General features: G+C 42.1%; 2 protein-coding genes across 4 annotated transcripts in view; one reads left to right on the forward strand and one right to left on the reverse strand.

Annotated features, from left to right (window-relative positions):
- The window catches only part of SRGAP2 (SLIT-ROBO Rho GTPase activating protein 2), a gene marked incomplete at both ends in the record, with an annotated part of 264,810 nt that extends 259,240 nt beyond the window's left edge, over positions 1 to 5,570 (reverse strand). For all 3 annotated transcript variants that reach the window (XM_080698581.1, XM_080698580.1, XM_080698579.1), the window contains one exon: positions 5,504 to 5,570. In XM_080698581.1, coding sequence (XP_080554707.1) covers positions 5,504 to 5,570 — 67 coding nt within the window. The remainder of the gene's footprint in view (positions 1 to 5,503) is intronic.
- A 3,859-nt stretch (positions 5,571 to 9,429) lies between these two features.
- FAM72A (family with sequence similarity 72 member A) lies at positions 9,430 to 21,260 on the forward strand (the record flags this gene model as incomplete). The annotated part of the gene is made up of 4 exons (XM_080698981.1): positions 9,430 to 9,581; positions 12,519 to 12,596; positions 15,471 to 15,595; positions 21,166 to 21,260. The coding sequence occupies 4 exons, from the start codon at positions 9,430 to 9,432 to the stop codon at positions 21,258 to 21,260; spliced, it is 450 nt and encodes a 149-aa protein (XP_080555107.1).
- Positions 21,261 to 26,579: the final 5,319 nt, after the last annotated feature.

A 26,579-nucleotide genomic window follows, 5' to 3' on the forward strand; every position in this document is an offset into this window, starting at 1 on the left:
GTGTGTGTGTGTTTTACTGGGGATTGAACCCAGGGGCATTCCACCTCCAAGCTACATCCCCAGCCCTATTTATATTCTTTATTTGAAAACAAGGTCTCACTAAGTTGCAGAGGGCCTCACCTAAGTAGCTGAGGCTGGCTGCGAACCTGTGATCCTCCGGTTCTAAGCCTCCAAGTACTGGGATTACAAGCATAAATCACCAGGCCCGGTTTCCCTCTCTCTCTCTCTCTCTCTCTCTCTCTCTCTCTCTCTCTCTCTCTCTCTCTCTCTCCTTTCTTTTTTATTTAAATAGGGTCTCACTAAGTTGCTAAGGCTGGTCTCAAACATGTAATCCATCTGTCTCAGCCTTCTATGTACTGGGATTACAGACATACACCACCAAGCCTGGTTTATTTTCTAATTTTTAAAACTGTTTAAAGCATTCTCATTACTTATTTCTTAAATCAAATCTCTGCCAGGTTCCCAAATTTCCTGAAAGATCAATTCTAATACCAGATTAAATCACTTGAGCTTTACTTCTAACAGAAATCTATATATGGACTGCTTTTTGTACCAATGAGTCAGTATTTTTCAAACGTAGCCCTCAGAGATCTAGGGTGTGGGATAAAGATGATGTCCATAAAGAAAATCTTTCTCCCCAAAAGAACTCTACAGGGGCCACTGGCAGCTCCGTTTATCTGGAGTGGTCAGAGGGAGCTTGAGTCCGAGTCTGAGCACCAGCTGATGGTAAAAAGGAATGGATTCTGCCTTACATCAGGGCCAAGTCAGATTGTAAACTTGATAGGAGAGAAATAACCAGGGCTTGTCTAAGCTTTCAACCTTTCAACCTATGTGGTGCAAGATGGATGTGACTGTAACTGCCCCCTAGGGCTCTTCAAAAGAAATTTCTGTTCTCGTTTCCCAAAAGAATATCTGACATTGGGCAAAGCTAAAGACCCCTTATGAAGACAGTTTCCAACTATTTTTACTTTGCATAATACAGTATGCCCCCAGCTCCTAGCCGGCCACCCCTGGGGCTTGCAACTCTGAGATGCACAGTGCTTGAATTTTTCCAAGAGCTTCATTTTATTTCAGGAGTTCACCTTCCTGCAGTCTCTATCTTCCTGAACAAGGGAAGAGCAGCCCTCAAGTCATCGCAAAGGAAGATGATAGCATCTGCTTGGGGATTCCAATGTTTTACTGCAGCTTTTCACAAACTGATTATATTTAAAGCTCCCACGGGAGAGAGGGTAGGTTTGGAGGAAAGAAGCTTTGGGAGAAGACCTTTGCTGGCATGAGTGAGGAATTGCTCAGACCTCCCTGGGGAACCCGCTTATTTAAATACCAGCAATCAGCATTCCCAAGCGCATGTGCACACACCATATGACTAGAGTTTGAAATTTCATCTCCAGTTCCTGAAGGGTCCTGAAAGGGTTAAATTGTTCCAGGCAAAGAAAGGCCTGTGCTTTTTCTATCAAAATGATCCAGATGGAAATTACAAAAACTCACTTCTCAGCTCTGTGGTACACACACACTGTTCTCCTAAGACATTACAGAGAAAGAGAGACAGAGGGGGGGAGGGAGAAAGAGAGAGAGAAAGAGAGAGACAAGACCCCTAATGTTCTCAAGAAATAATTTGACTGCTCAGTACACAGTACCACTCTGTTTGAGACTATTCCTCCTGGAATATTTGCATTAACTGTCAATCTTAAGCTTTCTTGGAGACTGTAAAAAATCAGGATATGAAGAAGATAAAGCAAAAAGGGCCTGGAGGGTAGAGGGCAAGAGCTGAGACTGTATAGGTGGTGCTGTGGAGTCACCCTTACACCATCCAGTGGTGAATTCACCCTAACACCATGGTACCTGGCACCTCACTACCTTTTGCTGATCAAGTTCCAATAAAGAAGCCAACAGGATAGAGGCCAAAGGCACCAGATTATTACCATGAATCTGAGCTGGGTTGTCAAGAATTGTCAGAGATTAATGTATACTAAGGCGCTTTACAAACTAGAAATGCTATGTAAAAGAACCAAGAACATTCGTGCTTTCCAGTCTGACATTGAAAGGCATGAACTTTCAAAGGAATCTAAACACCCACAAACCAGAAACAATGATGGTTTTTAAGGAGGCAGCTACAGAGCAGGCTGACTAAGGGCACGCCCCTCATAAAACCACACTGGGGCAGGATTAGGGCTGCAGCCTCAGATGTTCTTCAGGACACATGCAAGCAGGTGGTTTAAGGGGAGAGAGAAAACCACAGGGTAGAGGGAGAGATCCACAAAGTCCATTTAGAGTCCACTTAATTCAAACCATTCTGAAAAGCAGACCCAAGACTGGGCAGAGACATGAGGAACAACAGTGGCCAACACTTGGACTGTTTACCTGTTCATTTTATAGATACGGAAACTGATATCCAAAGGGTTTAAGTGACAGACACAAAATACCTTTTGTTATTACTAGATGAACTTAAACAGGAACTCAAGTTTCATTCCTAGATTCCTTTCCTATCACTTAACAACTGGTGCTTTGGGAGTGAGCACGCCAGTAGGCTCACTAATCAGCCCACCCCAACAAGAAGGAAGGCCCACTAAAGTAGAGGAGGCTGTACCATCCACTGGACAATCATAAGTGCTAGATACTGTGCTAAGTGACCAATATATACTATCTCATTGACTTCTCAAAACTACATCAGGAAATACATGTTAATTTGCCTGCCCTAACACCATGGCACCACACAAATTAAAAAACAGAAACTCGGACACGCCACGTGAGCAGTGATAGAAGGGAGTTTTAAATCCAGATCCCTCTAACTCTGAAACCTGCGCTCTTAACCACCGAACCAAACTGTTTTGCTGTTTTAAGCAAATTTCTGTTTTATCCTGGCATCTGTAAGAGAAGTTAGGCAGGCAGAACGTGAGTTCCATAGAACACATAAAAAGCTGAAACTCATAATTTTGACTGAGGGCTTCCAAATAAGAAGGGGAAGAGTCAGCTCTGAACGCAGATCCTTTGTCTCAAAGTTCTATGCTCTTCCACGGAGAGCACAAGTTCTAGAATGTAAGCTTCAAGAGGGTAGGATTCTACCGTCTACTGCTACATCAACAGCCCCCAGAACACATAGAAGACACTCAGTAGTCGATGGATAAAGCTACAGCTTTGCTATGTGACCTTGAAAGGACTTCTGAGTCTCGGTTTCCTCATGTGGCAAACAGAAGGAAAATAATACTACTACTACCTGGATTAATGTAAGGATTAAACCAGACTATTCATGTAAAACACGAAGACAGGATGAAATATAATAAACACCCAAAGTATTGTCATTATTGCTGCTACTATTCATTGAGAAATTTTGGCTTGAGGATTTTTTTTTTTCCCACCTTGGCCAGATGATGTTTCATAGTAAAGATACAGAATAGAGAATATGAGTCAGAAGCTAGCTTCTAGCTTCATATCTGCTACCATCTAGCTGTGTGACCTTGGACAATCCTCTTCAGTTCTCTGTATTCTCTTCAGCTATAAAAAGAGAGACTAAACCATTCAGATCAGTTTCATAAGCACTGAAGGGGCACCGTCTTTAAGGAGGACATTCTGCTGGGCCACCTATAAAATTCTATGATCCTGAAGAGAGTCAATGGAAAAATATTGGGAGAAAGCAAAAGTCTCCTGCCTGTGCCAAGGTTGAAGAGAAATCCCAAAGAGCTGACTGCATTACATCATCTCAATGAGCAATGTTTGTAAATACACAAAGTGTTTAATTTTGAGACACTCACGAGAAATCCTTTACCAATAAGAAATCGGCAGATTATATTAACACCTACCAGCCTTGAACCTTCAAAAAAATAAACATGTAAATCACTTTGCACCTTAGTCAAATGGTGTGCTTCTAGAGAGAAATCTGGGAAAGTCAAAGTTATTAACACTCCCTATGGCAACAGTTAAGAAAAGGATGGATTTTAAAATATGACATATCTGGCTAAAACTGCAGGGGGGATTCCAAGAGCAGAATACAGTGCATCTGGACAGGACACAGAGGCCAGTAGCTTATTGTTTATAAAAACAGGCTGGGATTATGAACAGTGACAAGAGGCCAAGACCTCAATTATAACTCACAACCACACCTCTCTCAATCCCAGCCCAACTGAAGCTATCAATCAGTCAACTCCCCCATCTCTGTAATAAACCTATACTAATATTTGCAGCAAGTGGAAAGAAGGTCCCTTAGGGCACCTCCAACATTGACCAAACTGATGATATAAAAAAGATCCTGCAGACACAATGGGCACTTCAAACTACCTTCCAACCTTCTAAGAGATAAGGGTGCTGCCCATAACACATTCTACCTCTACCCCCACCCCAGATCATTAGAGGGGAAACATGGCCCTTCCCAAATCCTCGATGATAGGAAAAGGTCTCCTTGCATTGGTGCAGGGAAAGAAGGAGGGGCCCCTCCCTCTGTACTCTGAAACAAAGGAAAACCCAGATCTCCAACCATGTGGTGTAACATTCAAGGCCACCCACCTTTTCCAACCCCCAGCTAAGGTCTCAATGGGCTGAAGCCCCAAGGCTTTTTCCCAGGGACTTGTCAGTCAGGAAGGGACAGTGCTTTGCACAAACACATGCTAGGGCTCTTTCACAGGCAGGAAGCTCTCCAAAGGGAAAGGCTGGTTAAGAAAAGGCTATTGGGTATGGGTTTTGAATGACCAGCCAAGTCAGACAGTGGACTAGATGGAGTCAGGTTACTTGGTTTCTCCAAGTCCACATTTTGCTTTACCCTTCACATTTTTGTAGATAAGGAAATGAAGCTTTAAAAGCATGTATTCTGGAGCAGAGGGCACACAGAAGGGTTAAACAATTATGTCTTCCCATTTTCCAGAATCAGCGCCACCCCGAAACCCTAACATCTCAACTCTATTCAGGTTTAGGTAAGGGTGGAAACTGGGCGTGGGTGGCCTTATTCTTTCTGTTCTCTGATGTCTGGCTGTGCTCGGTGACCAGGGACTAAGCAGGTCCAAGGTGCACCCAAGATAGGTAAGGACTTTATACGTCCACTGCCATTGCAAATCTCAAGCTTTAATATAGTGCATCAGAAAAAACCCCGCCTCTCCCAGGGCGCTCCAAATGGTACACCTTCTAAAGGTGCCTTTCTGTCTGGACTCCTCTTCAACCTCTGAAATAAATGTCCAAACACCTGTCAGATTTCAATCGTCCTTCAAAGAAACCTGACCCAGACACCCCAAGTCTAATTGCTGCCTTTCTCTCTTGCCCCTCCCCCACCCTGTCCAACCCGGGGGGTTCGGGCTGCCAAAATAATGACCAGCCCCACAAAGGCACTCCTAAAACCCATTCTGAAATTTCCTTTCTAGTACCTGTGTCCCCGGGCACTGCCCATCGTTGGGAGGCTCAGACCCACCTCTAGGGGTTAGCCTGCTCCACCCAAAGAAATGAACAGCTGCGAATCGGGGTGAAATTCATGCCTCTCTAGTCCACAGAGCCTGTGCATTATGCCATTTTTCAAAGCCCTTACCTTTGACCTGAGTATCGTACTCTGCTATGATCTCCTTATCCTTTTTGAATTTGGCTGGAGACGTCATGTTTTCCTTTTTTCTTCCAAATTCGAATTGTGAATTGATAGATCCACGGGAAAAATCCAGCCACCGAAATCAATACCTCCAAGACCGCTTCTCCCAAGGGCAGAAGGGGCCCCCCGCGGTGGTCTCCAGCGCTCCGGGGAGCGCGGGCTGCGGGCTGGGCAGACAGCTACGGCGGGCACATGCAGACGGTGGGCGCAGGGGCCGGGTGAGGCGGCGGCTGGTTCCTGTGCTAGAGCCGGAGCCGCAGCCTCAGCATTAGCCGGGAGAACTGCAGCGCCCGGAGGCTGGCCTGGGGTCTGACATCAACGACACAGGCGGGGAGTGGAAGTCCTTCCGCACAACATGGTGTGGGGGGTGCGGGGGTGTGGACGCGCCCAGCTATGTCCCCGGGAGGGAGTGGGTTAGTATCGGGGTGCCGGGGGAGGGCTGGGCGTGCTTCGAGGTTTTTTGTCGAACGGGCTCGAAGATGCTGCAAATCAAATCCCAAACGGGAGCCGCAGCAGCGCGGACTGGATCGGAAGTCGTTTGCTCCGGTTCACTTGCCTGTAAATGCAGGAAAAGGGGGAGGGGGCGATCAACCCGAGGAGCCGATCCTAATCGCGGAGGGGGTGGGGTAGGGGACGTCGCTAGAGCCCGGCCTGGGCCCATTCATCTCGGCCAAATGCTGCCTGGCCGGCAGAGCCAGGCGCAGCGAGGTGGGGAGGAAGGAAGCTCCCTCTGGATTTTGTTTTAAGGCTGAAAGAAAACACTTTGGAGCAGCCGCCTGCGCGGGCTCCGGGCGGGGACTGCGGCGGGAACGCGGAGCTCCGGGCGGAGACTGCGGCACCTAAGCGGCTTCCCGAGCCGGGCCAGCGCTGGGCAGCCGCCAGGCGGAGGGACCCCTCCCGGCCCAGCCCCCGACGCAGCCCCTGACCCCCGGCTGGGGCACCTCCCAGGACATCAAAGAGGATCAAAGCCGGAGAGGGACGAGCCACCCGGGCACAACTTTTCTTTCCCTCCCGCCCCTCCTCCCAGTTGTTTTGTTTTTGGTTACTAGCTTCTCTTGGCAGCAAAATGTGGAGGGGTGGGGGGGTCTGCAGGAAAAAGCCTACTCGGCACGGGACACATCCAGGAAAACAATGTGGTCGGCAGAAGCAGGAAACTGGTTACAGGCGAGGTCAGAACCGGGAAAACCGGGGGAGGGGGGCGGAAGGCAGCAGTCGCTTTCCCCGAGCCAGAGACAAGAGTGACTCTAAATGCCACCCCCAATATTTTTGTCACCCCAGCCCAGAGATCCCAGATACCGCACCCAATTCCAGTCTGGGGGTGGGGAGAGGTCGGTGAGAGTCGCATGGGAGGTGCTGGAGGAGATACCGCCCGGGCCAAGGCCCGGGAGGCCGGAGGGAAGCCGGAGGGAGCGCAGAACCCCGAGGCTGGCTCCCCCGCCCGCAGCAGCGGGGACCTTCCCTCCTCGGTCGCCCCTTTCCCTCCGGGCGCGGGGAGGAGGAGACTCCCGCTAGTGTCTCCGACTTCCCGCGGCTGCAGGAAGGGCCGCACCGAGGGAGGAAGAGGGCGCAGAGGCGGCGTGGTTCAGGCGGGCAGGAAGCGGGGAGGCGGGTGTGAGGTGGGGTCCTGAAGCTGGACGAGAGCCCGGAGACGACGGGAGCAGCAAGAGCTTGGAGGGCGGGGAGAGGGCAAGAAGAGGATGGCATCGGGGGTGAAGGGCAGTTAAGAGACTGCAGTGGGCTGCGATGTTACGAGCAGTGCAAGGATGTTAGCAACTTTGGGCGCCGAGATGTGGGTCCGGGTATGGAAGTCGGAGAGGAGGAGCCCTTCGGGGTGGTACTGGGGGAAATGGAAAAGGACAGAGCCCAGGAAGCTGTGCGGAACACCCATCCTTCTGGGTCCTAGGCTTTGACCTGGGATGTCTGCCAGAGTTTGGAGACAAGGGAAGGGGCTAGTCGATGATTATGAGCAATGCCAAACGCGGCTGCTTCGAGGCGGACCCCGACGGCCCGTGTGCTGAGCCACTGGGGAGGGGGCTGGGTGCGGGCTGAGCTTTGGTATGTGAGCCAGGACTGAGTCCCAGGCCGTGCGGTGATGGGCGGAGAGACACACTGTCCTGAGAAGTATTATGGGCTGTACTGGGAGCTCTGGAGAGGGTCGGGGGCGGTCTGAGGGATTCCAAGCGGGAGACAGCGCTAAGGCGAAGCAGCTAGTAGCATCCGCGCCCTCTCCTTCCCGCCCCATCCCGAGTTTCTTCAGTCAGGGCTCAAGCCCGGCGATCAGGAAGGAAGGGGAAAGGAAAGGAGCCTTTACCTGGCTCTGACGCGACGGGTCTCAGGCCCCAGACTCCGCTTTCCACTCAGAGATCTCCTCCCCTCTCTTCCCCACCACCCGCCTCTACGCAGATCGGTCCCTCAGTCCCTTGAGGAGCCTCTGCCAACTCCGCAGGACCCCGCCGCGAAGTAGAACCCGCCCCCTTGCCAATCACCGTCCGCTTTCCATCGACCGATGGGGTCTCTAGCCAATAAGAATAGCTGATCTCTGGAGACCTGAAATAAGGGGAGGAACCCACGAAACTTAGAGGTGTGACTAACACTCGGTGCTGAGGCGTGGTCCCAGAATAAGCTCCTCCCGGGACTGTCGAATCCTAAAGTAGAACCGATGGGCGGGACTAAAATGGAACCGAAGACCAAACACAAACTCTTGAGGGAAGGCACGACCAATTGGACAGGGGTAGAGAGGAGGGGCGTTGCGGGAAAGTTTAGCCAATAGAGAGTAGAGGCCGGCGGGTTCTGTAGACCATCTTCCAATAAAAACCACGAAGGGCGTGTCTTGTCGCGGAAACCCGGGCGGGGGAAGGGTTGCCCGAACCTCCCGAAGCCAGCCAATGAGATTGGAGGCGGGGCCAACCTCGGCCAACCAGAAAGCTGAACTGATCTCGGCACCGTTACTGGGGCGTGGCATAGGGGCTGCAAGCCACTTAGCTCTGGTCGGGGGAAGGCCCCGGTCCTTCCAATGCGCGACGAAGACGAACTCGAGTTCTCCCAATCGGTGCGCGGCGCTGGCAATTCAAACTGACAGCCGGTTGGAAAGGCCGAGAAAGCGGAAGAGGGGGCAAAAAACGACGTGTTCGGTGATAGACACCAGCGCTGACAGAGCCTAAAAAGCGACCTCTGCCCCCTACCACCACCACCACCGCTAGCCTTGGAGCGGCCGCTGCAGGAGAGACCGGAGGGGACCGCGGGCGGCGGGAGGGAGGACGCGAGAGAAACGGCGCGAGCGCGAGCACGCTGAGGGCCGGGGCGCCGGGAGCGGGGCCCTCGGCGTTGCGGAGCAGAGGAGGGTCCCTGGAGACTGGGGGCCGAGGAGAGCCAAGGATCGGCCCTGTGGGAGAAGCTGCGGGTTTCCAAATCCTGGAAAGATTGGAGGCGTGGGGCCAGAGGAAGGAATCAGAGAGCTCCGCGGGAGGGGCTTAGGCTGGGAGGCGATGTTGCCCTAGAGGAGACGCTTTAAATAAAAGAAACCACGGGAGAAGCCCGAGGGAATTGTTGAAGGGGCGGGGACTCCAGAGGATCCTTCGGAACCGCAGGAAGGGAAAGTTCTCAGCTCGCCTCCTCCCCGCCTCAAACTCCTCTCCCTTCTCTGAAAGTTAAAAGGAAAGCAATTTTGCTGCTTTTCCTGTTCCTACTCAATAAATACTGCTTTTACCCGTCCAAGTGGGGAGACAGGAAAGAACTCTTTTCCTTCCCAATTTTAGGGCTCAAAAAACTCAAGGCCTCACAACTTGAATTTTAGCCTGGGGGACTCAAAATAGGAAGGGTATTGCTCCTGTTTCCTGTTTTGAAACCTCGCGCCTCATCCTTCGTCGGACGCTATGTCTACTAGCACTTGTACTTTCAAGGACCGATGCGTGTCCATCCTGTGTTGCAAATTCTGTAAACAAGTGCTCAGCTCTAGGGGAATGAAGGCTGTTTTGCTGGCTGATACTGACATAGACCTTTTCTCTACAGACATCCCTCCTACCAAGTAAGTCAAGCAAGCGGCGGGCAACAGTAGCCTTTAACTAAATGGGGAAAGTGCATGGCTTGGTTCTCTAGGAGTCAACAAGGAGGTTATCATTTGGCGTTCCAGCCACTCCCAACCGTCTGATGAGCCCCTTGGAATAAATCTAAGTGGGCAGACTGTCTGGACAAAGTCTGTGGTTTAGCCAAAGTGGCCAGTCCTGATGTAATGCCGCTAGTTCATTACAGTCACGTGACCATGCATCCCTCAAATTGGATCCCTGGCTTGATGCCCTGCCCAACCCTCCTACCTCTCTGAATCAAGTCCATGACCTAGACTCGAAGTAAATTCCGGCATAGTTTTCTATCATTATTTGCAATTGGCATGCTGAATCAGCTACCTTGTCTGTAATTTTATTATTAAAATGAAGTAATTATCCAAAATATTAATGGACAGCTATTGTCCAAGTCCTTGAACACAGGGTTTGAAAGGAAGCAAAGCCAATAGCCTGAATTCATTTAAAATAAAATTCATAGCCAGATGTGGTGGCGCATGCTTGCAATCCCAGCATTTGGGAGGCTGAGAGGCTAAGTAGCCTCAGCTACTTAGGCCCTTTGCAACTCAATGAGACCCCCCCTGTTTCAAAATAAAGAATAAAAGATAAGGCTGGGAGGTGTAGCTTGGAGGTAGGATGCCCCTGGGTTATATCCCCAGTACCACAAAAATAAAATAAAATTCATAGCCATGCATGGTGGCACATGCCTATAATCTCATTGGGAGGCTGTAACAGGAAGTTGCAGGTTCAAAGAACAGCCTCAGCAACTTAGCAATATCCTATTTCCAAAAAAATATATAAAATTTGTTTGGAGGTATAGCTTAGAGGTAGAATGTCCTGGGTTCAATCCCGAGCACCACAAATAATAATAATAAATAAAATTTGTGATGATAAAAACCTTAAAGTTTTAAAATATACCCAAATAAAGCTATAGCCTCTTTCTTCCTTGAAATTTTTTTGTGAATTAGTTTAAGTGTGGTCATGCCTAACTGCAAATCCAAAGGCTCTCATTTATTGCAGAGATAAATGGGTTAAATTTGTGTGTCAGTGTGTGCACCTGTGTGCTTCAAAAAAGCACTAAAATATAAATTGCAGAACCTAGTGTTGCAGAGGGTCTATGATTTATTATTTAGTAATTTTTCTTAGTAGCACATGGTCATGCAAATTCAAAATTTTATGCTATTCATCTATACATTAGTTATAATAAGTAGTAGGCACATAAGCAGGGCTCAAATAGGTGAATTGTAGGTTATAGTAGAGTAGAATCAGGTCTTATTACTTATTCTTGTTCAGAGTTATAATATCAGTGGATTAATGTGCTAAGATGTGTGTGAATCAATGAACGCTTAAGATTTTTAAGTAGATGGTTTGTCAGTGTTTATAGTGAGCTCAGAAATAGTAACTAACTCTGATGAAACATACTGTAGTTCTACTTTACAATATCTTTCAGCTCTTTAGATTTACAAAACTTGTGCTAAATCACAATTGAAAGTATGCTAGAGAGACTTTGAAGAAATTAGAACCTTAGCACACTGTGGGAATGTAAAATGGCATACCTACTGTAGAAAACAATATGATGGTTCCTTAAAAAAGTAAACATAGACTCAGGCATGGTGGCGCATGCTTGTAATCCCAGTACTTGGAAGCTGAGACAGGTGGTTCATGGACAGCCTCAGCTACTTAGTGAGGCCCTCTGCAACTTAGTGAGACCCTGTTTAAAAATAATTTTAAAAGGGCTGGAGTGTAGCTTGGAGATAGAATGTCCCTGGGTTCTATCCCCATTACCTCAAAAAAAAAAAAAAAAATTAAACACAGAATTACTATATGTTCTTTATTTTATTTATTTATTTATTTATTTTTGGTGGTACTGGGGTTCCTGGAAACCCTTCTACCTCCAGGCTACACTCCCAGACCTATTTTATACTTTTTTTTTTTTTTAATTTGGAAACAGGGTCTCTTAAGCCAGCAAGGCTGACTCAGAACCTGCGTGATCCTCCTGTCTCTGTCTCCCAAGTGCAGGGATTACAAGTGTGTGCCACCACGCCCGGCGCTTTTTTTTTTTTTTTTTTTTTTTGAAACAGGATCTCACTAAGTTGCAGGAGGCCTCACTAAGTTGTTGAGGCTGTCCTCGAACCTGCAAGCCTCCCAAGTACTGAAATTACAAGCATGTGCCACCACACCCAGTGGCCAAATTATCTTATAGTTCTTATATATATAGTTCTTATATATATCTTATACTTATATCTGAGTATATATCCCAAAGAATCCAAAGCAGGATCTTGAAGAGGCTCTTTGCACACTCACATTCATAACAGCATTATTCACAATAACCAAGAGTAGAAACAATCCAAATGTCCATCAACTGATGAAAGGATAAACAAAATGTAATATACACATATTTATATATGTATAGGTACTATATACATATATATGTATATATAAATATATGTATCTGTGTGTATATATATACACACATATGTATGTATGTGTGTGTATATGTAACCATATGTTATTCTACCTTAGAAGGAAAAAATCCTATCATGCTACAAAATAGATGAACTTAGAGAAGATTATGCTAAGGGAAATAAACCAGTCACAAAAAGACCAATACTCCATGATTCCATTCATAAAATGTATCTAAAGTAGTCAAATTCATAAAAACAAAGCAGAATAGTAGTGACTAGAAGCTGGGAGAGGGCAAACAAGGAGTTATAATGTAATAACTCTAGAGTTTAAGTTTATAGGATGAAAATGCCTGGAAATTTGTTGCACAACAATGTAACTATATTTAACAGCTTTGAACTATACACTTAAAATATTCAAGGTGGTGAATTTTGTCCGTTTTTGCCTCAATTAAAAAAATTTTAAAGTGTATTTCATTGTCTGTAAACCTTTTTATTCTCCAGTGCAGTGGACTTCATTGGAAGATGCTATTTCACTGAAATCTGCAAATGTAAACTGAAGGACATCGCATGTTTAAAATGGTAATGTATGACAATATTCTAGATACCTGGATTTGGAAAATGGATGTTGACACCCAAGTACAGAGAAAGGTTCAGTGGACTGCAACGGCCACTGATAGAACCCATGCAATGAGCCAGTGAAAACCCATTTGTTACTCAGAGCTGCTTTTTACAGGGTCTTATACTTCACGTTTGTATATGATTTTGTAATTTTTCAAACTCCACTCACAGGTATCTGGGTTTTTTTTTCATAATATGATGATTGGATAGTTTAGGAGAAAATACTGGGATGTACAGTCATAAAATCATATTTGAGCCCTGACTATCTTTACTCTCTATGTGATCTTCAGTAAACTCCTTAAACCTCTGAACCACTGAGCTCCTGGTTTCTTTATTTAATTTCTGTCTTATTAAGATAGAAACTTAAATGTCATCTACATTTATCTCATAAAGTTGTGAAGATGAAATGTATTATGAATGTTAAAAGGCATGATAAATTATAAATAACATAAATTAGAGCTATTACTATTATCTTTTGAGAGGAAGACAGATTTGTTATTATTCCTGTTGTAGAGAGGAGCTGAGATTTTCCCACTTAAATGGAGTTTGGATTACAAATGATAATTCTAATAATTTAAATTAATAAACTGTTATATGTTAGGACTATTTCAATTCATTCATTCAAAACTTATTTGGGGACCTACCATGTTTAGTTAAGTCTTTATTTATGAGGCTGGAGACACAGTAATAAATGAGATAAAGTCACTGGACTATCAACATTCTATGCTAGTTGGAAGATGATCAATCAATATGATATTTAATAAATAAAATATTCAGTATGGTAGGAAGTACTCCAAGAGAAACAGTAATGGTAAGTGATAGAGAATAACAGTTCAGAAAGTAGGTGAGAGCTATTTTAGCTATCATGCTCAGGGAATTGAGTCCTAAGATGAGAGGGAGCCAGAGGAATAATGTTCTGGGCAGAGGGAATAGCAAATGTAAAGAACTCATAGCAAGAAGAAGCTTAACTATTCCTGGAATAAGAGATGGTGGCCTGTGTAGCTGAGACATGAGCATGCGTGGAGAACAGTATGAGCAGGTTAGAGATGTAGCAGAACAGAGGGCACCTAGAGCAGTGCTGCCTAATAGAAATACTCAAGCCATATAGGCAATGTAAGGTTTTCTATAACACTTTAAGAAGTTAAAAGAAACAAAGTTAATTTTAACCATACATTTTATTTAACCCAGTATGCCTAAGATATTGTCCCAACATGCAACCAACACAAATCATTAATGAAATATTGTGTATTTTACTTTTCTTAGTCTTTGAAATCTGGTGTACATTTTATACTTACGGGCCCATCTCAGTTCAGAGTGACCGCATTTCAAGTGCTCAGTAGTCACATGTGGCTAGTATCTATGGTTTTAAAACACCACAGATCTGGACCTTGGCGGGAGGATTATTTTTATTTTTATTTTCATTTTTAAAATGGAAACGTGGAGAGCCATTGAGAGATTTTTACAGTGGTAAATCCCTACTAGAATGTTTGTTGGGTGAGAAGAGGATTTAGTTTGATACATTGTTTGATTCCTAGCACCCAGAAAAAACAGTGCCTGGCCTATAGTAGATGCACAATGGCATCAATCCAGTAAGTGAGTGAATGGCTAAATGAATGAATAGAGGTAGCAATTAAAGCCCTAGAATTTGCTCTTGCAATATAGTCTTACAAACAACTGTAAGTTCTAATCCAAGAATGAGTTTTTTATTTGTTTGCCTTTTAAGAAAGTTATGATTAGCAGGCATGTTTTAAGGCTGGTACCTTTTTTTTTTTTTTTTTTTTTTGGTGGTTCTGGGGTTCCTGGAAGCCCTTCTACATCCGGGCTACACTCCCAGACCTATTTTATACTTTTTTTAATTTTTGGAAACAGGGTCTCTCAAGCCAGCGCGGCTGGCTTCGAACCTGCGCCATCCTCCTGTCTCCGCCTCCCAAGTGCAGGGATTACAAGCGGGTGCCACCACGCCCGGCACTAGGCTGGTACCTTTTATAGTATTCCTTATAGGGTCCACAAAAGTAACTGACGCCCACATTTTACAGGGTGACTGCAAGCTATAGTAAGACTTTTTACAATTCAAGGTATAAATAATTTATATTGTCATATTTTTAAAAAATACTAATACAGTTCTTGTATGTGCATTTGATTTAGTATGTCGCCAGCTAGTTAAAAAGATTTTTTTGGAAGAATGAGGTACCTATAATCAACTGGATAATACTGAAGACAGTAAAACTTTTTCAACTTTCTCTAGAGGCTGAGGATTTGCTTTATTTCTGAATTTCTTCAAAAACACTGAAACTAAAATTAGAATAACCAGCTTGTGTTGAGTTTATAGGGACTCATGCTGTCTTCCTACTCTTCCATCTGTTGAAACAGTTTTTAGGTACTGGCATAGAACTAGAACATGTAAGAACCCAACTTGCCGCAGTCCTGGGGATAGTAAAAACCTTTCCCCTCAGACTTGAGCATCTTTAATGTGTTTTTTCTATATTGCTATGCATCCATTTTAGGTACTTTATGGAACAAATCTCAACCTTATATTTTTCTTTACAGAATAAATCACATCAAGAAGATAAAATTTTAAGAGAGAAATAATACTAGCAAAGAAATGTGAGAATATGTTAGTATTATTTCATTGAACTTACAGACTATTTTCCTACCTAATGGTAGAACTCCAACAGTTATTAGAGTTAACTCCAATCCCAAAGATCCTAGCACTGGGCATTGTTTAAAATAAATGTATTCTAAATTATATGGTCTAGCTATTCACATTAGCACATACAAATGTTTTTATGGGCCAGGTATTACACGGTATCTAATAACATTTACTTTCATTTTTAGTGGGAACATTGTGGGTTATCATGTGATCGTTCCATGTAGCTCCTGCCTTCTTTCCTGCAACAATGGACACTTCTGGATGTTTCACAGCCAAGCAGTTTATGGTGTTAACAGACTAGACTCCACTGGTAAGAAACAACTGACTTAGACATTCCCCTGAAACATTTCTCTATGAACACCCGAGAAGACCTTCCAGTAGGGAATGAAACTTCAATCTTTTCTTTCAAGTCATTCATTGGTGAAGACTAAGAACCAAAATTCATCGCTGCTTCTATATTCCTCGTTGTATGTGAGGGCTTCAAATTTACCTGAATTTTTTATTTTTTATAAAGTAATATTTTAATTGCTGTAAACTACTACCTTAAAACCCATTCTGTCTCCAGAGAATTTTAAAGATTTTAGATATGATAGCCGTGTGTGTGTGTGTGTGTGTGTGTGTGTGTGTGTGTGTGTGTGTGTAGAAAGAAAAGAGAATCTGGGGCAATGGGAGGGAAGGAAGGAAGAAATACAGACATCCGCTGTAGTTGGTCATTCTTCAAGATAAAAATAGTCATTCTGATATTTATATTAATACATTTTGATAGAATTTTAATAAAAGAACATTTAAAATCAACATGTTTTGCTAATTTAGTAAGAAAATATATTACCCAGGTTTTTTTGCTTTTGTTTTATAGTACTAGGGATTGAACCCAGGTGCATTCTACCTCCAAGCTATGCCCAGCCCTATTTTATTTTTTTGTTTTGGAATAGGGTCTCATTAAATTTCAGAGAGCCTCACTAAGATGCTGAGGCTGGCCTCGAACCTGTGATCCTCCAATCTCAGCCTCATACGTGGTGAGATTACATGTTTACACCACCAAGCCCAGCTGCTGCTGCTGCTGCTGCTTTTCCTCCTCCTCTTCCTTCTCTTCTTCCTCCTCCTCCTCTTCTACTCCTCCTCCTCTCCTTCTCCTTCTTCTTCCCCAGGGGCATTCTACCTCTGAGCTATACCACCAGCCCTATTTTTTTATTCTTTACTTTGAAATAGGGTCTCACTAAGTTTGGAGGGCCTCACTAAGTAGCTGAGGCTGGCCACGAACCTGTGATCCTCCTGTCTCAGCCTCCCAAGTACTAGGATTACAGGTGTGTACCACCACAGCCAGCTCTACTACTTGTTCTTAAAGGTATGTATATAATATATTTTCTACTGTCCAGAGCCATTTTGTTTTGTTGTGTTATATTTTCTTTTGTTTTTGTAACAGGAGGGATTGAACCTAGGGGTATTCTACCTACCTCTGAGCTATACCTCCAGCCCTTGTTTTAATTTTTTTTTTTTTTTTTTTTTTTTTGGTAGTACTGGGGTTCCCTGAAACCCTTCTACCTCCGGGTTACAATCCTAGACCTATTGTTTATATTTTTTTAAATTTGGAAACAGGGTCTCTTAAGCCAGCACAGCTGGCTTCGAACCTGTGCAATCTTCCTGTCTCCGCCTCCCAAGCACAGGGATTACAAGTGTGAACCACCATGCCCGGCTTTTTTTTTTTACTTTTTGAAACTGGGTCTTACTAGGTTGCTAAGAATCTTAGTATGTTGCTGAAGCTGTTCTTAAATCTGTAATACTCTTGTCTCAGCCTCCCAAGCACTGGAATTCTAGGTGTGTGTCACCACACCCAGATATATTTGGTGTTGTTATAGAACCTATGTTCTCAGTTTATCCGTTGATATAAGTCATTAAGAAATATGATTATCTAATTTGGCACTAATACTCCCCAGTTTTTGGATATATATTTTAGTCTTCCTTAGAACTTTTTAATTAATTAATTAATTAATTTATTTAGTGGTACTGGGAGTGGAAACCAGAGGCTTTCTATCTCCAGGCTATACTCCCAGACCTATTTAATATTTTATTTGGAAACAGGGTCTCACTAACTTGCTGAGAACCTCTCTAAGTAGCTGAGGCTGGCTTCAAACCTATGTAATCCTCCCGTCTCAGCCTCCCAAGTGCGGGGATTACAAGCATGCATCACTACGCCTGGCCTTCTTTAGAACTTAAAATATATTCCTTTTTTTTTTTTTTTTTTTTTTTTTTTTTTACAAAACTATCATTTAACTTCATAGACCAAATAATCATGAATTGCAAACTAGGTCATTAGGGTCTTTACACCTTCCAATTAGGCTTCGGTTTTTTGTTTTAGTTTTTGTTTTGGTACTGGGAGTGGAACCCAGGGGCTTTTCTACCTCCAGACTACACTCCCAGACCTATTTTATACTTTACTTGGAAACAGGGTCTCACTAAGTTGCTGAGACCCTCACTAAGTAGTTGAAGCTAGCTTTGAACCTGCGCGATCCTCCTGTCTCAGCCTCCCAAGCGCGGGGATTACAAGCATGCGCCACCACGCCCACCTCAGACACTCTTTTTTTTAATCACCTGAGATTTAACTATGGCTCCCAATCCATCATTTAGAGGTCTTAGGATTTTGTATACTAAGAAGACCATTTTAAGCAAAGATTTCTCTGAGTTCCCCTAAGTGGAAAACAGGTTTCTAATTTAGGTTTGTAGTTTTGTATTTGTGTTGCTCATGGAACACATTAGAGGAAGTTTCTTCTTTGATCCTGTTTTTCTTGCTTCAGAGGATTCAAAACACAGGGCGGAGATTTTTAATTTTTGATTTATTTTTTAATATTGGTCAATTTTTCAAAGATAAAAGCCCAGCATTCTTCCATTTACACTGAATCTAATCCATGAGAAACAGATGTATCACAGGATTTCCTTTCTCCCTTCGTAATAGAGAAAGGAAGGTGGCCCTTCTGTCAGATTCAATCTCGTAGTTTATTTTTTCTCCTTTGAACCGTTGTGCTAAGCTTCTTCATGACTTTGAGTATTGACTCCAAGAATATCAAACTTCTCCTTTGTAACCCTACTATTGTGACTTAAAGTAAGATTTTCTGGATTTTTTTTTTTATAAAAGAGGGTTTCTAATGGTATTGGAACTGTCCTTGAATCACCTGAATCAGCAACATCAAAGAAATGCATACACAAGTTTTAGAAAGTTCTAGAATGTTTAGGTTGAAAAAGACCCTAGGAGATTTGTGTTCCATACTGTCCTTCACTTACCGATCTGATTTCCTAAAACTCTTCCAAAGAGACTTGGGAAATCTCAGCTCAGATGCTCCAGAAGTTAGGCAAGTGCTCCCAAAGGCAATGGCTTCTGCTTTCTCTCTACCTTATGGGTTCAATTTCCACTTGAATTTTTGCTTAGCAATTTCTTGCAATCCCGTCAACTCTTCAGTGTCATATTACTAGAATCAGAATCCCATTCATTCTTGGGGGTGGAGGTGTATCTTATAATAAGCAATTCAAATGCAAAAAATCATTGAAAGTAATAAGGTAAACAGTTACATACTCACCCACATCAAATAAATCCCAATTTCTTGCCTGGTTAGATTCCATTGTCTCTTTCCAACAGATCAGACAGTTTATTATTTCTACTTTTTTTTTTAAACAGTGAAAGCATACATCTTTGTATGTGTCTTCTTGGGCCCACCTTTTTATAAGATGGACAACTAGAGGAAGGAAGGAATGATAGGCTATATTTGCAATTTTTTAAACATACTTTTACTGATAAATTGTAGTCTCACATCATAATGAAGTCCAGAGTGATAGGGACACATATGCACACAATATTTGGTGAGCTTCCCCACTCCCCTAACTCCTTTTCCACTCTTACTTCCCCGATACATGAAATTGAGATTGACATTATAATTTTGTATGCATAATGCCAGTGGAGGTGTCTTCTTCATTAATTCTCCCTCCCCACCCTACTCCCTTCCCCTAGACCTCCTCCATTGCTCCACTGGGGTTTCTCCTCCTGTATCTAAAGTTCCTTCGGTATCTGCAGTTTTTTAAACTCACACAATGAAATACTCTATAGAATTTAAAACAAATGAGCTAAAGATACACATGTCAAATAGATAAGCTTCAGAAACATATGAGTGTTTAAAAAACTTTAAACAAAATTTTAAAAACTTTAAACAAATTTTAAAAAACAAATTACAGAAATACACACATTTTATACTATCCCATAAAAGTTTTTAAATATTCTATAAAAATGTTAGATACATAAAATAATCATATTGAGCAGGGTATGATAATGCATGCCTGTAATCCCAGTGCTGGGAAGGCTAAGACAAGAGGATTGCAGATTCATGGCCAGCCTCAGTAACTTAGCAAGGCTCTCTGCAACAATGAGACCCTGTTTCGGAATAAAAAATAAAAGCTGGGCCTGTCATGCTTGTAATCCCAGTACTTGGGAGGCTGAGACAGGAGGATTGCACAGGTTCGAAGCCAGCCTCAGTTACTTAATGAAGCTCTCAGCAATTTAATGAGACCCTGTTTCCAAATAAAAATATAAAATAGGCTGAGAGTATACCCCAGAGATAGAAAACCCCTGGGTTCCATCCCCAAAACCACACACCAAAAAATAGATAAATAAAATAAATAAAAAGTAAAATAGGGCTGGGGGCATAGCTCAGAGGTAGAATGCCTCTGGGTTCAATCTCCAGTACTATAAAACAAAACAAAAAATAGTAAGATATATCATCTCTGGTTACACAGTTGTAAAAAACTATCCTTGGAGTACTGGTAGTGGTAGAAAACTGAATTTAAAGCAAACCTCCAAGTTTTAGTTAATTCTTTCTACCATGCAGCCACTGTCTCTGTGTCGAGTGGGTATCCAGAGCTGCTGGACTTACCTGGGCCCATACTGACAACTGAGCAGCTTGAGATTTGCTTTTCTTATTGAACTTCATTGCCTGTCCTAGAAGTCAAATTTTTTCAATTACTTTAAAGCTATAAATATAGTATGTGTCTAGAATAATTAGGTATACTTAAATTATTTTAAGTATATTTTATATATCTACTGAATTTTTAACTGAAATCTATTATTCACTGAGATTTTAGGTGGGTTTTGTGTGTGTGTGTGTGTGTGTGTGTGTGTGTGTGTGTGTGGTACTAGGGGCTTTCTATCTCCAGGCTATACTCCCAGACCTATTTTATACTTTATTTGGAAACAGGGTCTCACTAAGTTGCTGAGAGCCTCACTAAGTTGCTGAGAGCCTCACTAAGTAGATGAGGCTGGCTCCGAACCTGTGCAATCCTCCTGTCTCAGCCTCCCAAGCGTGGGGATTACAAGCATGCGCCACCACGCCTGGCTTATTTTGTTTATTTTGACTGCTCCAGCCTGAACCTAAATTGTACAGCTCTGTCTTGACAGACTTCATACTGAAGCCACCTACTAGAAGGATTTCGATTCATATCTAAAAGTCCAAAATCTTACTCTTTTCAAATCAGAAAAATGGCACTAGCTATTGCTATGCTTTTTGAAAAGATAAAGAGACTTAATTCAGAACCTTTCCCTGTGCCCTCCCAAAAGGCACTTAATCTAAAAGAATCATGTGAGGTCTCCACTCTTGATAGTCATTCAAATGGATTAGACAATTATCAGTGTAGAATGATTGTGGCATAATATAGCTGAGGGCAGGGTTTGTGCTGGTGGACTCTTGAGGTTCTCAGGAGCTATTCTCTTTCCTGCTAACACTGTGGTTTCCATAAGCATGCTAGCATATAAAGTTTCATATATCATGTTCTGAATTGTAATAATAATTGTAATAAAACTGAATTGTAACAACACTAAAGAATTTCATCACCTTCTATTTTCAGGTGTAAACTTACTACTTTGGGGCAATTTGCCAGAAATAGAAGAGAGTACAGAGGAAGATACATTAGATATCTCAACAGAGGAGTATATTCGATGAATGGAATTATAATATATAATATTTTATAATAAGTTTTTCCTGCTTAAAATGTTAATGGATCAACTTTAAAATTGTAGGGAGGATTTGCAATTGATTTCTTTTCTCTTTTGTTCTTTCTTTCTTGGAAAACAAAAATGGGGCACTTATTGATTTATTTATTTGCTGTCTCAAATGAATTACCTCAGTTTAATTTAAGCCAGTACAGTTATTCTTTTTTTCTACTTCTTCCTGCTCCTTTGCCCAGTCTAGGTATACTCTTAACTTCAGGGAAGAGAAGATTCATGTGTCACTCAGCTATATCTCAATCTGAAGGAGTTTTTCTTTCAGTCTGATGCCAGATACCATTGATTTTACATTCTTGAATAAAGGTCATTAGTACCCACTCATCTATCACCACACATACATCAGACTCAGCTGAGTATTAACAGGGAATCTAAACAAGAATAGGCTGTTAGGTTTCCATGGATACTGGTTGCCATATGTTTTATTGGTGAGAACTGCTTTAATATGGAGCAAGACTTTGTGAATCACTTTATAGAATAAAAACTTTTAAATATATGGAGGAATCTTCCTCTTTATTCCTCAGCATGATGTTAGAGAAACAAGTTTGTCATAAATATATACTGTTACCAATGTTATTTAATTACATTCTTCTAAAGTAATTATGAATATTGTATTATGAATGCCATATGAACAAAATCTAAGTCTTTATGTTAACCCATTCCCTAGGGTTTTCTCTATAAATAGCAAATTTTAGATGAGTAGTCTGTCCAAATCCTAAAAGAGGGGAAAAAAATCTAAATAATTGGTTTGTTTAACTGTACATTATAAAGAGCTTTTATTATTCATTTGTTTGTTTTAAAAGCTGCCTTGGGTCACACAGGAAGAGGAAACTGAGATAGTGTTGAATTCTGCTTCTGCTTTTTTGTAAAGCTAAAAATCAACATATCCTCTTACCTGATATCTCAGTTGTAGGCATTCTGTCAATAACTATACCAAAGCAGAGTGAGTTGTAATACTGTAAATAAAGTTTATTCTAAAAGTGATCATCCTTCCTTTAATTTTTTTATTATAACCACTTACCTTACCCCAAAATATAGAGAAATAGTATATAAAGCATAGATAAAAGGGCTAATATTTATTGAATACCAATCATGTGCCAGACACTGTAATAAATGCTTTTACACTTAACTCACTTATTCCACACAACAAATCTATGAGACAGGCACCATTATTATTTCTTTTTCACTGATAAAACAGATGAGACATAGAGAGGTTAAGTAACTTGTCTGAGGTCATATAACCGGTCAGAGTTGTGGACCCATTCAAACTCAGACTGACCGACTCCAGAACTCCCACTCCTAAGCTTCATGCAGTACCCCCTGAGCACCTCCAGACATGAATCAATTATGATCGTACTTGGAGTGCATGCTGGGTGGCTAAGTACTTGATTATGGAACCTAGGTGAAGGAAGAAGTGCATTTGAAGGTTGAACAAACTCCATTTCCTTGCCCTTAGAGTAAAAGTAATCTGTATCTGTAGGCACTGACAGAATCATTTGCTGTCAGCCAGGACTAAGACCTAGGAAACTTTTCCATGAGCTTTTTACAGTGACCAACAGCACTGACAAGATCATCCAAAGAACCAAAGGAATGAGTGTGGAGCAATTTGTTTTTGTATTGAGCTGTGCTTCTTTAACTTCTCCTAAATTCTTATTTTTCTAGAAAAAGGCAGGAATAAGGATAAGAGAAAATAAGCTGATGTTATATTAAACACTTCTTCATTTAACTTGTTCAATTAGAGAATGAAACTTTAATGCTAGAGTAGAGAACGTGACAAGTTTAAAATTCATTAGAGTTCATCTGGTTCCTATTCAGCTTGTGCCTTCAAAGGTGTGGTGGTGCACACCTGTATTCCTAGTACTTGGGAGGCTGAGACAGAGAATTAGAAGTTCCAGGTCAGCCTCAGCAACTTGGTGAGACCCTGTTTCAAAGCAAAATAGGGCCAGGGTTATAGCTGAGAAATATACCTCTGGGTTAACTCCGAATACTACAAACACTAAAAACCAAAGGCCATGGTTGGCTAAGGGGCTCCTTGAAGAGCAAAAGCAAGACGGGTGGGCTGATGGAAGCAGACCCCAAAGTGATTTCATTCCAACTGGACATTTCAAATTACTCAGCTATGTTTAGCTAACTGAGCTTCTGCAAAGCGAATTTTATGTAGAAAATGGATATATAAGCCAGGTGTGGTGGTGCATGCCTATAATCCCTGTACTTGGGAGGCTGAGACAGGAAGATTGCAGGTTGGAGGACAGCCCCAGAAAGTAGTGAGACTTACTAACCTAATGAGACCTTGTTTCCAAATAAGAAAATCGGGCTGGGGGTGAAGCTCAAATGTAGAATGTCTCTGGGTTCAATTCCCAGTATCACACACATACAAAATGGATATATACATACATGAGCGCACACACACACACACACACATACTACATGTGAATTTAGGGATGTTCTGCCTGTGAGCTACACCCCAGCCTTATATTTGTTTGTTTGTTTATAGTACTGGGAATGGAACCCAGGGGAATTCTATCTCCAGGCTACACTACCAGCCCGGTTTTAGTTAGTTTTTATTTAGAAACAGGATCTTGCTAAGTTGCTGAGAGCCTCATTAAGTTGCTGAAGCTGTCCTCAAACCTGTGACTGTGTCTCAGCCTCCCAAGCACTGGCATTATAGGCATACACCACCACACGACCTTATTTTTTTATTTTGAAACAGGGCTTCACTAAGTTGCTGAGGGCCTTGCTACATTGCTGAGGTTGGCCTTGAGCCTGTGATCCTCCTTTCTCAGCCTCTGAAGTAGAGATTATAGGCATGTGCCACCATCCTTGGCAGTGTATATTTATATATTTTTTCTAGAGAAATATATTCATGATATTCTTTCTAATAAGAGCAAATTATAAACACTCTGGTAAGAGCAAAAGCACAATCATGTTTGTATGCTGATTCAGCATAAACTTTATAGTTCTAGCATAGTTGCTAGAACTATAAAAATCTATCTGTGCTTTGATTGTCTTTTAATATTTGATTCAACTCAACAGTATTATTCTGCGCCAGTATGGCAAGAATTGCACAACGCACCGCTCATACTTGACTTCAGGGAGTACGCAGTGTGTTGGGGAAAGGACCTAATTCATCACGTCAAGTGGTTTAACAAAGGTATGCTTAAAGTGCTATGACTCCGTAGATGAAAGAAGAGCCTTTCTGAGTCTTAGGAGCGAGTGGGAATTGAGAAAGCAACAGAGAAGAAATGATTCTGGAGACAGGCTTTGAAGCCCAAGAATTTGCCAGCTGGAGTGAGAGTTTTGAGTTGAGAGAAGAATGTAAACAAACGGATGGGAGTTTAAAGGCATCTTGCTTATTTGAGAAATTATAAGTGGTCCCCATATAGATATGAAGAATTAATTAGGAGGTGACACTAATGAAGTGGAGGATCACAGCATGAAGAATATTCTATGCCAGTGTTAAGTTTAGACTTCCCTGAGGAGCAGTGTAGAGTTATTGACATTTTTAGACAGGAGAATAAAATGATCACATTTGGGACAACAGCTCTGACAAGGTATAGTCAAGTTGTATTTTTCTAATGTCCTTTGTTTGATGTACTTAACTTGACCACAGAAATGATATTTACCTTTACTCTCAGAACCCCTGTAATTCTTCTGAGTTTCTTGCCTTTGAAGGAACCTCTGGTGTGCAGGAAGGCACTGCCTTTTTTCCTCTTTCCATCTTGTTATTCCTGAAGTTCAAGGCAGGGGCAGTGAGTCATCTGTTCACCCACCATGGCTTTTCTACTTTATCTTTTTCCTTGAGCCAGTTTCTCAAACTCAAACTCAGGTTTTGTTGAGCTATCTTGGGTGGAGCCTAATCTTGAAGCCATAATATTTTGAATGACCCCTGGCTCTGAAAGACAGGTCATTTGGGAGATTATCCTACAAAAAAAAGCTGATCCTTTGACCTCTGACTCACATTTGGCTGATTAAGAGTAATCTATATTTGCTTCCCTTTTGTAAGGAGGAAGTGTCCACAATATATAAACCATGATATTAGAAAACAACTAATAACTCCAATGGGGAGTAGAGGAAGAAAGGACAGAATATGGATCAAATAGTCTTGCTTCACTGGTGAATTACTCCATGAAAGCTCTCTATTTTAACATTTATGCTTATAAAAGGAAATAGTTTCCCTTTCTGCTTTTTTTTTTAACGTTAAAAGCAGCCTAAACCATAGTTTCTTTCTTGCCTGGTATTGAGTGTATGCCAAATCTACCCTAAACTGCACAGATGGAAAAAATTAGTCTATGTCTGTGGTACCTCTGGGGTTGAATATTTTTAGTACTTAAGTCTTTAGCTAAAGATTCTTTCTTCCAAAACTCTCAAAGAATCATTTTATTGTTATAGATGAACTCACTGAGAAAAAAAATTGGCAATATCATGTTTTTGTTTATCTCTTCATAGTTATTGTGAGTTTTGAATGCCCTTCAACTAGTGTGTGGAATAACCTTGGAAGCTAATAACTAACTACTTTACAAATTAAGAAAGAAAATCTTTGTCTCAACACCCAGAAAGTTGGAACAATCTAATCTCGAATCTAGGTGTTTTCACCTTAGCTTGGGGATCTCTTCTACCTCCCTGACATTAAACTATGATCTATTTTTCCCTCAGTAGGTATAACACTGAGAAATTTCTGTGATTTTCAACCTCCAAAATCCAGTTACTGGCCGGGCTTGGTGGCGCACGCTTGCAATCCCCACGCTTGGGAGGCGGAGACAAGAGGATCGGGCAGGTTCAAAGGCAGCCGCGCTGGCATAAGAGACCCTGTTTCAAAAATATAAAATAGGTCTGGGAGTGTAGCCTGGAGGTAGAAGGGCTTCCAGGAACCCTAGTACCACCAAAAAAAAAAAAATAATAATAATAATCCAGTTACTTTTATTCATTAACCCACTTGACAAATATCTATATGAGTGCCTACTATGAATAATATAGATGCTGGGGATATAGAAGTAAATATAACAAAATCCCTGCTCTCTTGTAGAGCTAATATTTTAGTTGTGGAAAAGAAAAAAATGAGGTAACACTTATTGAGTGTTTCCTGTGCGCCAGCCACTGTTCTAAGTTATTTGCATGTAATTCCTAATAGTGTCTATTATTATCTTGGCTGTAAAAATCAGGAAATTGAGGCGAAGAGAGTTTAAAGAACTTTCCTAAACTCACACAGTAGAGTAAATGACAGCACTGTAAGATCTGGAGGGGCCTATTAATTAGCCTA

The sequence above is a fragment of the Muscardinus avellanarius genome, assembly GCF_963383645.1.
Source record: "Muscardinus avellanarius genome assembly, chromosome: 7".
Lineage (NCBI taxonomy): Eukaryota > Metazoa > Chordata > Mammalia > Rodentia > Gliridae > Muscardinus > Muscardinus avellanarius.